General features: G+C 43.0%; 1 protein-coding gene across 1 annotated transcript; it reads left to right on the forward strand.

Annotated features, from left to right (window-relative positions):
• The first annotated feature begins 8,802 nt into the window (after nucleotides 1-8,802).
• Nucleotides 8,803-11,216, forward strand: LOC135556899 (zona pellucida sperm-binding protein 3-like). Its single transcript, XM_064990307.1, has 8 exons — nucleotides 8,803-9,321; nucleotides 9,409-9,527; nucleotides 9,634-9,737; nucleotides 10,000-10,177; nucleotides 10,361-10,478; nucleotides 10,670-10,752; nucleotides 10,826-10,905; nucleotides 11,152-11,216. The coding sequence occupies exons 1-8, from the start codon at nucleotides 8,803-8,805 to the stop codon at nucleotides 11,214-11,216; spliced, it is 1,266 nt and encodes a 421-aa protein (XP_064846379.1).
• The last annotated feature ends 541 nt before the right edge of the window (nucleotides 11,217-11,757 follow it).

Below are 11,757 nucleotides of genomic sequence, written 5' to 3' on the forward strand. Positions count from 1 at the left end.
TTAGCCCCCCACTATCTGTGTTAGGCCTAGCATCATCAGAATCTGGTTCACTGTCTGTGCTAAGCCTAGCGTCATCCTAGTTGTGAATGAACAAATACACTTATTGCACAAATCAAATCAAATTGTATTAGTCTGCGTCGATTACAACATGTGTTCTGTTGGTGTTCTGTTGTAATTGACGCAGATTAATACAATTAAGTGTATTTTTTCATTCACAACTAGGATGACGCTGGTCTAAGCACAGACAGTGAACCAGATTCTGATGATGCTAGGCCTAACACAGATAGTGGGGGGCTAAATTGCTAGGGCTGAATTATTATTATTTTTAGACCTTACAGTAAAATGCTTCCTTTCGAGCCCCTAACTAACAATGCAGTTCACATTTTTTTTAATATGAATAAGAAGAAGAAATAAAAAGTAACAAGTAATTAAAGAGCAGCAGTAAAATAACAATAGCAAATAACAAATAACAACCATAGAGAACACACATTATAATTTGTAAGACATAATTAGGATGATTGTGTCATACGTGTCCCCCCTACCCTACTGTTAATGACTATTACATATTTAAGAACTGGCAGGACATCTGTCTCTCTCTCTGTTTTCTTCCTACCTCCACTGCATTCTTCCCTGAGCTGTCTCTGCTAAGCCTAGCATCCTTTCTCATTGCACTTGTAACAGAATACCAGGGAACCACACTGCCTGTACCGTGCCCACAACATCCTAGCTGTGAATGAATAAACACATACATATTAGGCAAAGTAGAAAATCACTGAATAAATACATTTTACACTAAACAAAAATATGAACGCAACATGTAAAGTGAGCTGAAATGAAAGATCCCAGAAATGTTACATAGTCACAAAAAGCTTATTTTTCTAAAATGTTGTGAACAAATGTGTTTACATCCCTGTTACTGAGCATTTCTCCTTTGCCAATATAATCCATCAACCTGACAGGTGTAGCATATCAAGAAGCAGATTTAACAGCATGGATATTACACAGGTCCACTTGTGCTTGCTGGGGACAATAAAAGACCACTAACATTTGCAGTTTTGTCACACAACATAGTGCCACAGATGTCTCTAGTTTTGAGGTAGTGTGGAATGACATGGGAATGTCCACCAGAGCTGTTGCAATAACATGTAATGTTAATTTCTCTACCATAAGCCTCCTCCAACTTTGTTTTGGAGAATTTGACCAGCGTTTTAGACCAGCCACCTGGACAGCTGATGAAACTGTAGGTTTGCACAACCAAAGAATATCTGCACAAACTGTCAGAAACCATTTCAGGGAAGCTCATGTGCGTGCTTGTCATCCTCACCAGGGTCTTGACCTGACTGCAGCAGTTCCACGTCGTAACCGACTTCAGTGGGCAAAGGCTCACATTTGATGGCCACTGGCATGGTGGAGAAGTGTGCTCTTCAAGGTTTAATCACGGTTTGGCAGATAGTGTGTATTGCGTTGTGTGGGAGAGCGCTTTGCAGACTGCTCCGTGGTGGTATGGGTTATGGTATGGGCAGGCATAGCCATTTTATCAATGGCAATTTGAATGCACAGAGATACTGTGACGAGTTCCATTGTCATGCCATTTATCCGCTGGCATATGCCAGAAGGGCCGGACCACCTTTTATTGGGGTGGATTGGTATAAAAAAAAGAAGAAATAATATATGCACACAACATGACCAAAAGTATGTGGACACCTACTTGTTAAACATCTCATTCCAAAATCATGGGCATTAATATGGAGTTGGTCCCCCTTTGCCTCTACTCTTCTGGGAAGACACTGCTGGAGATTTGCTTCCATTCAGCCACAAGAGCATAAGTGAGGTCGGTCACTGATGTTGGCCGATTAGACCTGGCTCGCAGTTGGTGTTCCAATTCATGGCAAAGGTGATCGATGGATTTGAGGTCAGGCCTCTGTGCAGGCCGGTCAACTTCTTCCACACTCATCTCAACAAACCATTTTTCTATAGACCTCGCTTTGTGCATGGGGGTATTGTCATGCTAAAACAGGAAAAGGTTTTGCCCAAACTGTTGCCACAAAGTTGAAACCACAGAATCGTCTAGAATGTGATCGTATGCTGTAGCGTTAAGATTTCACTTTACTGGATGTAAGGGGCCTAGACCGAACCATGAAAAACAGCCCCAGAACATTATTCCTCCCCCACCAAACTTTACAATCGGTTCTATGCATTGTGGCAGGTAGCATCCTGGCATCCGCCAAACCCAGATTCGTCCGTCAGACTGCCAGATGGTGAAGCGTGATTCATCATTCCATAGAACGCATTTCCACTGCTCCAGAGTCCAATGGCGGCATGCTTTACACCACTCCAGCCGACGCTTGGATTTGCACATGGCTATCTTACGCTTGCTCGGCCATGGAAACCCATTTCATGAAGCTCCCGGCGAATGGTTATTGTGCTGACGTTGCTTCCAGAGGCAGTTTGGAACTCGATAGTGAGTGCTGCAGCCGAGGACAGGCAATTTTTACGTGCTTCAGCAATCAGTGGTCCCGTTCTGTGAGCTTGTGCGGCCTACCACTTTACGGCAAAGCCGTTGCAGAAATTTAACAAACTGACTTGTTGGAAAGGTGGCATCCTATGACGGTGCCACGTTAAGTCACTGAGCTATTCAGTAAAGTCATTCAACTGCCAATGTTTGTCTATGGAGATTGCATGGCTGTGTGCTCGATTTTATACACCTGGCGTGACTGAAATAGCCAAATCCATTCATTTGAAGGGGCATCCACATACTTTTGTATATACAGTTGATGTCGGAAGTTTACATACACCTTAGCCAAATACATTTAATCTCAGTTTTTCACATTTCCTGACATTTCAATCCGAGTAAAAGTTCTCTGTCTTAGGTCAGTTAGGATCACCACTCTATTTTAAGAATGTGAAATGTCAGAATAAAAGTCAAGAGAATGATTTACCACAATGCTGGAAATCTGTCTGCATCCACAGAAACTAATCCCATCGTTCTATGACAAACACAGATGGTGTTATATCAAATTCAATAGAAGAAAAAAGAGAGATAGGAAGAGAGACTGACAGATGTACTGCCAGTCCTTAATGTTTTGGCTGTATATGCAGGGGGAAACACATGCATTATAAGCCAGTGGTCATCTATAAGAAAAGAGATTAGGATTGAAAGGCAGCGCTGTTATTGAGACAGCTTTCACCGTTCAAATGTTTCCTTAACATTATAATTATTTCACAGATAGCGAGTATATTATTCAGAGAGCGATGAACACAATGACAGACGAAAAACCCCAGAGGTGCAAATTAGAGCCATCAAAAAAGATTTTCAAAAAATTACTCAAAAGCGTAAAAAAACTGAACTTTGTTATCGTACACTTAACACTGTCAGGTTCTTGGTTTACCTCAAATGTTCTGTTGAAGAATTTTGACAGTTGTAATATCTGTTGTAATATTTGTTTAGCACTGCAAAAGGCAAAGCCATAAAGGGTTAATTAATGTAATAATGGGTTTAGTTTTGCCTAGAGATTGGTGAGTTTAACTTGCTATACCCAGTGCTCTGTTACGAAAGGTTAAGCAAATTTCATTTGAAAGCTTTTGCATTGAAATAATTAATAATACCGAACAAAAGCTGGATATAATTATCTTATGACCTAAATAAGTCCACAGTATTTACTGAAAATCAAAAGTATTGCATCTTTATTTTTTCCAAATTCTCACCATGTCTTGCAGTTGAACATTTGCATAATTTAACTTGTTTGTTTCTTTTTTTACAGCTGGAGAACTACAGAAGAATGGAAGTCTGCAAATCCATTGGACCCTTTCTACTTCTATTATGGTGGATAAATATGGATTTTCATGAATGTGTGGAGGAATAAGAGGTGTTTCATGAAGTTGTGTGAAATGCATCAAACACGATTTGAAACGGAATTGGCATATCTAGACACTCTCTTTCTAAAATGATCCGCCGCCATTGTTGCAACCCCTATTACCAGTCTGTTCAGCCTCTCTTTCGTATCATCTGAGATCCCAAAAGATTGGAAAGCTGCCGCGGTCATTCCCCTCTTAAAAGGGGGTGACATTCTAGACCCAAACTGTTATAGACCTATATCCATCCTGCCCCGCCTTTCTAAAGTCTTCGAAAGCCAAGTTAATAAACAGATCACCGACAATTTCAATCCCACCGTACCTTCTCCGCTGTGCAATCCGGTCTCCGAGCTGGTCATGGGTGCACCTCAGCCACGCTCAAGGTACTATACGATATCATAACCACCATCAATAAGAGACATTACTGTGCAGCCATATTCATCGACCTGGCCAAGGCTTTCGACTCTGTCAATCATCACATTCTTATTGGCAGACTCAACAGCCTTGTTTTCTCAAATGATTGCTTCGCCTGGTTCACCAACTTCTTCTCTGATAGAGTTCAGTGTGTCAAATCGTAGGGTCTGTTGACCTGACCTCTGGCAGTCTCTATGGGGGTGCCACAGGGTTCAGTTCTAGGGCTGACTCTTTTCTCTGGATAGTTCAAGGATGTCGCTCTTGCTGCTGGTGATTCTCTGATTCACCTCTACGCAGACGACACCATTCTGTATACTTCTGGCCCTTCTTTGGACACTGTGTTAACTGACCTCCAAATGAGCTTCAATGACATACAACTATCCTTCCGTGGCCCTCAACTGCTCTTAAATGCAAGTAGAACTAAATGCATGCTCTACAACCAATCACTGCCTGCACCAGCCCGCCCGCCACGCATCACTATTCTGGACGGCTCCGAATTAGAATATGTGGATAACTGCAAATACCTAGGTGTCTGGTTAGACTGTAAACTCTCCTTCCAGACTCACATTAAGCATCTCCAATGCAAAATTACATTTAGAATTAACTTCCTATTTCACAACAAAGCATCCTTCACTCATGCTGCCAAACATACCTTGGGAAAACTGACCATCCTACAGATCCTTGACTTTGGCGATGTCATTTATTAAATAGCCTCCAACACTCTACTCAACAAATTGGATGCAGTCTATCACAGTGCCATCCGTTTTGTCACCAAAGCCCCATATACTACCCACCACTGGGACCTGTACGCTCTAGTTGGCTGGCCCTCACTTCATACTCGTCGCCAAACCCACTGGCTCCTGGTCATCTACAAGTCTCTGCTAGGTAAAGCCCCGCGTTATCTCAGCTCATTGGTCACCATAGCAGCACTCACTCGTAGCACACTCTCCAACAGGTATATCTCACTGGTCACCCCCAAAGCCAACTCCTACTTTGGCCGCCTTTCCTTCCAGTTCTTTGCTGCCAATGACTGGAACAAACTGCAAAAATCACTGAATCTGGAGACTCATATCTCCCTCACTAGCTTTAAGCACCAGCTGTCAGAGCAGCTCAAAGATCACTGCACCTGTACATAGCCCATCTGTAAACAGCCCATCCAACTACCTCATCCCCATACTGTATTTATTTATTTATTTATCTTGCTCGTTTGCACCCCAGTATCTCTACTTGCACATTCATCTTCTGCACATCTACCATTCCAGTGATGAATTGCTATATTGTAATTAATTTGCACCATGGCCTATTTATTGCCTTAACGCCCTTATCTTACCTCATTTGCACTCACTGTGTATGGCTTTTTTGTTTACTTTTTTCAACTGTATTATTGAGTATGTTTTGTTTATTCCATGTGTAACTGTGTTGTGTGTCGAACTGCTATGCTTTATCTTGGCCAGGTCGCAGTTGCAAACGAGAACTTGTTCTCAATGAGCCTACCTGGTAAAATAAAGGTGAAACATATACACTGCTCAAAAAAATAAAGGGAACACTAAAATAACACATCCTAGATCTGAATGAATTAAATATTCTTATTAAATCATTTTCGTTTACATAGTTGAATGTGCTGACAACAAAATCACACAAGAATGTTAATGGAAATCAAATGTATCAACCCATGGAGGTCTGGATTTGGACTCACACTCAAAATTAAAGTGGAAAACCACACTACAGGCTCATCCAACTTTGATGTAATGTCCTTAAAACAAGTCCAAATGAGGCTCAGTAGTGTGTGTGGCCTCCATTTGCCTGTATGACCTCCCTACAACGCCTGGGCATGCTCCTGATGAGGTGGCAGATGGTCTCCTGAGGGATCTCCTCCCAGACCTGGACAAAAGCATCCGTCAACTCCTGGACAGTCTGTGGTGCAACGTGGTGTTGGTGGAGGGAGCGAGACACGATGTCCCAGATGTGCTCAATTGGATTCAGGTCTGGGGAACGGGCGGGCCAGTCCATAGCATCAATGCCTTCCTCTTGCAGGAACTGCTGACACACTCCAGCCACATGAGGTCTAGCATTGTCTTGCATTAGGAGGAACCCAGGGCCAACCGCACCAGAATATGGTCTCACAAGGGGTCTGAGGATCTCATCTCGGTACCTAATGGCAGTCAGGATACCTATGGCGAGCACATGGAGAAATGAAATGCCACCCCACACCATCGCCAAACCGGTCATGCTGGAGGATGTTGCAGATAGCAGAACGTTCTCCACGGCGTCTCCAGACTCTGTCACGTGCTCAGTGTGAACCTGCTTTCATCTGTGAAGAGCACAGAGCGCCAGTAGCAAATTTGCCAATCTTGGTGGTCTCTGCGAAATGCAAAACATCCTGCATGGTGTTGGGCTGTAAGCACAACCCCCACCTGTGGATGTCGGGCCCTCATACCACCCTCATGGAGTCTGTTTCTGACCGTTTTAGCAGACACATGCACATTTGTGGCCTGCTGGAGGTCATTTCACAGGGCTCTGGCAGTGCTCCTCCTTGCACAAAGGCAGAGGTAGCGGTCCTGCTGCTGGGTTGTTGCCCTCCTACAGCCTCCTCCACATCTCCTGATGTACTGGCCTGGTAGCGCCTCCATGCTCTGGACACTACGCTGACAGACACAGCAAACCTTCTTGCCACAGCTCGCATTGATGTGCCATCATGGATGAGCTGCACTACCTGAGCCACGTGTGTGAGTTGTAGACTCCGTCTCATGCTACCACTAGAGTGAAAGCACCGCCAGCCTTCAAAAGTGACCAAAACATCAGCCAGAAAGCATAGGAAATTAGAAGTGGTCTATAGAACCTGCAGAACCACCCCTTTATTGGGGGTGTCTTGCTAATTGCCTATAATTTCCACCTGTTGTCTATTCCATTTGCACAACAGCATGTGAAATTTATTGTCAATCAGTGTTGCTTCCGAAGTGGACAGTTTGATTTCACAGAAGTGTGATTGACTTCGAGTTACATTGTTACATTGTGTTATTTTTTGAGCAGTATATTATTTCTTCTTTTTTAACCAATCCACCCGAATAAAAAGTGGTCCGGCCCATCTGGCATATGCCAGAATTGCCAGAAGGCCAATCCGCCAAAGTCTCCAACTCTGTTCCTGGAGTGCGACTGTCCTGTAGGTCGTGGCTCCAGCCCTAATGTAGCACAATTGATTCTAATAATTAGCTGGTTAGTAAATTTAGTCAAGTTAGCTACAACTGGGGTTGGATTGAAAACCTACAGGAGGGTAGGGTAGCGCTCCAAAAACAGGGTTGGAGATCCCTGTGCCGAGTTTCCCAAAAGCATCTTAAATCAAAGTGCGTTGTTCGAACCTTTGTAGGAGCATAGTTAAATCTATGAACTGTTTCCCAAAACCATCATTATAAGGTGCACTTGATAACACTCGTAAATGAATGCTTGTCTCAGAACAGCTAAGTGCATCCTTACATTCTTTTTTGGCCTCCCGTGCCACTTTAAACACAGAAGATCTCCGCTAAAAGTATATTCACGTGTCTTATCTTATCTCTATGACTGCAAATAACTTCAGAACACAGTTGACTCCAAAATAAAGTTGCCTGTGTCTTTGCAATTAATACAAACATGATATAAAAATATTATTCAAATGAAAACCGCAACCATTAAAAAAGAGTGGGCATATTTCAATCATATTGAAATACATTTCATATTCTATTGTGCCAATTGTAGGCTGTCTGTAATTTTCCTCAATATATTTCATGATGTATAGCCGAAAGCGCACAATGGTGTAAATGTGTGATTTAATGCATTTTTATTTGGTAAGCATTAGAATAACCTGCCTCAATATTTGCATCCATAAGGTGGTAATATCTCTCTAGGAATTGATCCGTCAATTCAAATGTTAAGACACATTTTGAATGGAGAAAGTTTTCACTTTCTTTCGATCCCATCAGTATCGACACATACTTCAACAATGCACTGAGAGACCATTCTCTCTGCGTGTTGTTTTGGGAAACATGTGTTACATCTCCGGCTGTTGTGGGAAAGATGCATCATTAAAAAAACTCATAAGGCTAAATGCCATTGCTATCAGGAAACCGGTCCAAGTACATTATAAATCAAGAATGGGCCACTCCAGTCCTCAGTGGCCAGAGTGATGTCACACTTCTTCCCCATCCCTAGCTAACACAGCTGATTAAACTAATTGTATTTTAAACTAAAGATTATGATTAGTTGATTATTGGAGTCAGGTGTGTTAGCTGGGGCTGGCGCAAAAGTGTGTTACCAATCAGGCCCCCGAGGACTGGAGTTGACCATCCCTATTATAAATGAAGATACTTGACAGTATTGAGATACATCCAGTTCAGATTGTAGTATATGTGCAGCTGTGTAACATGTCTGGAACATCATTAGGTAAATTAAACAAGGGGTGGAGTCATACTAAGACAAAGGGATACAAAATGGCTGTTCAGAGACACTGTAGTTATTGCAAATGGCAAAGAAATATGTACAAGTGTAACTAGAAACTAGATAATAATGGCTCTCTGTATTTCATTCCTCCTACTTCTTACCTTTGGCTGTTCAGCTACAGTTCAGCAGCTTTATCCGGAAGCGGAATCTTGGAGCCAAGTGGCACATGCCCCTGGGAGATTAGTTTCACAGTATAGCACTGTTCAAGAACAAGCCAGATTTCAACCAAGGCCTGTGCAATGGCCCGCCAGGGTCCAGACACCGACGCAAGTTCAAAACCCTTTCCTCCAGTCAAAGCAGACCTTCAATGAGCCTTTGACCTGGAGATATCCTGAAGATCCAGTCAAAGAGGTGCAGTTGGCTATTGATGAGCAGAGACCGCTTCCTGTGCCTGCCAGTAGCATTGCAGTTCAATGTGGGGAGACTGCTGCTCGTGTGGAAGTCAAGCGAGATCTGCTCGGTATCGGCCAACTCATTCACCCAGCGGATCTTACCTTGGGAGGCTGTGCTGTCACTGGGGAGGATGCTTCCGCTCAAGTTCTGATCTTTGTCACTGAGCTGCACGAATGTGGCAGCACTCTGACGGTAACATTGAACATTGGCATCGTTATGACTTTTCTAGGTTGACTACCATTGATTTTCTTACAATGCCGTTTGCTTCTCTGATTCCAGATGACTGAGGATTCACTTGTCTATGTCTTCACACTCCGTTATACACCAGCCACCCTGGGCAGCAGCCCCATTGTTCGGACTACAGAAGTGGTGGTCTGGGTTGAGTGCCACTATCAAAGGTGAGGTGACTACGCCTGTGTTGGTTCTATTTTTTTTATTCAGTTCAATCAACTTTGGATACACTTCCTTGGCCATTTGGTTTCACATTTAAAGACTCCTTTACAGAAATCATGATGTGAGCAGTGATTCAGTGAAGCCCACCTGGAATCCCTATGCCTCCACTAAGGTTGCAGAGGAGCTCCTCTACTTCTCCCTGAGGCTAATGACTGGTTAGTAACTGCTTGTCCTTGCCATGTTGGCAATGCTCTTGACAGGCATTGACTTAAATGCTGTCTCTGCACTTGTTTGTAAACTATGGTGTTGCCAACTGGCAAATCTAACCGCCACTGAGTTATTGGAATGAGGTGGCTACCCCAGAGTACAAAAGGATGGCAGTTATATTTGCCATGATAAAACCACACTGCTGATGTACAGACCCTGTTCTAGTTTATCTGACTTGGAATAAGCATTACTGTTGCCTTGTCTTTGCAGACAACTGGCAGTTGGAGAGACCCAGCAAAGAGTACGTCCTTGGAGATATTATTAACTTTGAAGCTTCTGTCGTCCAGTTCTACCATGTGCCCCTCCGAGTCTTTGTGGACAACTGTGTAGCCACAGTCATCCCAAACACCAACACTGTCCCAAGATATGCCTTCATCGAGAACCGTGGGTGAGTGTCCTTTGTAAGGTACTTTATCTAGTTCAAGGACTAATCGTTTTCTTTAATCTGCTAAGGAAAACATTTCCCATTCCCTCCACCTGCCCACACTTCAGATCAACAGCCATCTTGAATGGCATCCTTCCAGAGTTTCAGCAGTGTAGGCAGCCTAATTTTGATTTTTGTGGCCTTCAGTTGTCTGGTTGACACCATGCTGACAGGCTCCAGGTCCCAGTTCATACCTCGCACCACGGATGACACGCTCCAGTTCCAGATCGATGCCTTTAGGTTTCATGTTGTGAACACTGGCTCAGTGAGTAGTTAATCCTGAGATCTTCTGCAAATTAGCTTCGGAATGTCCAAATTTATAGAATTGGCAGGTTTGAGCTTCAATCATAAATGAAGCATAGTGTGGCCAACATGACGTTGCTTTAAATTGGTGTCAAATCTACTAATTCTTATGTGGTACCGATGCTGAGACTTCAACAAATGTAATTTCAACAGCTTTACGTTACCTGCCTCCTGAAAGCCACAACCGCTTCATCCCCTATTGATCATGAGAACAAGGCTTGTTCCTTCTCAAATGGGTAAGTCTGGGTATATATGGCAGGGTGTGCACTTTGCTTGTACGTACTATATGCAACACTCTCTTTTCAATAGATGGCGCGAGGCCAGTAAGAAAGACCAGGTGTGTGGCTGTTGTGACACAGACTGTGGCATGAGAAGGGAACCGGATCCAGGTACATGTGCACCTCAGTCCAGTGTTGCTCAATCCATTCCTGGATGCCTCCCTGGGGTGCACATTTTTGTCCTACTCAAGCACCTAGTTACTTGATTCACCTAAACCTTTGGCTAAATTGGCGGTCAGTGCTTGGCTGGAACAAAAAAGTGCACCCGTGAGTCACCCAGGAATTGACTGAGAAACAATCCTTTTGTGAAGTTTGATTCAGAGTTCTCCTTATATAGACATGGTTTTCTGCTCTTAGGTTTCCAGTGGGAGCAGGACATTTCTGTTGGTCCTCTCAACATAAAGGAAAAGCTTCTTGACTGATGGTGTAATAATCAACTGGACTGGCTTCCCTGCCCAAATGCATTCTGGATGATAAAAAATATATCTAGATTAAGGTTTTTGTCTTGTGCATTTTGTTCATTGACGAGCATGAGCTTTTGTAATGTGTAACCCAGGTCTAAAATGAAGTTCCTCAACTCCATGATTCGGTATTTTGAAAGTGAAGATATAACTTGCTTGCTGACATAAGGTTTTGGTATGAAATGTCCCTTTTTCAGTAACCTGTGAAGATCTGGTGTAACCAGTCAACTTCAGCAGTGAGGCAAAGGTACACATTTCAGGGCTTGAAATTGCCTTGTCTCATGACTTAAATATTGATAAAACAATTAACCATCTGATATTTTATTTGAACTATAATGTGACTTGCACAATTAGGTCTACTCCAATGTACTATATCCATCCCATTAACATGTAAATCAATGGACTGCAACAATGCAAATTATATTTTAGATTGTCACAACCAATAGTAATAAAATGACTAGTCTCTACCAAACCATTACATTAGTCTTGTTTAGTTACAGGG

This window comes from Oncorhynchus masou, chromosome 15 (genome assembly GCF_036934945.1).
Source record: "Oncorhynchus masou masou isolate Uvic2021 chromosome 15, UVic_Omas_1.1, whole genome shotgun sequence".
Classification (NCBI taxonomy): domain Eukaryota; kingdom Metazoa; phylum Chordata; class Actinopteri; order Salmoniformes; family Salmonidae; genus Oncorhynchus; species Oncorhynchus masou.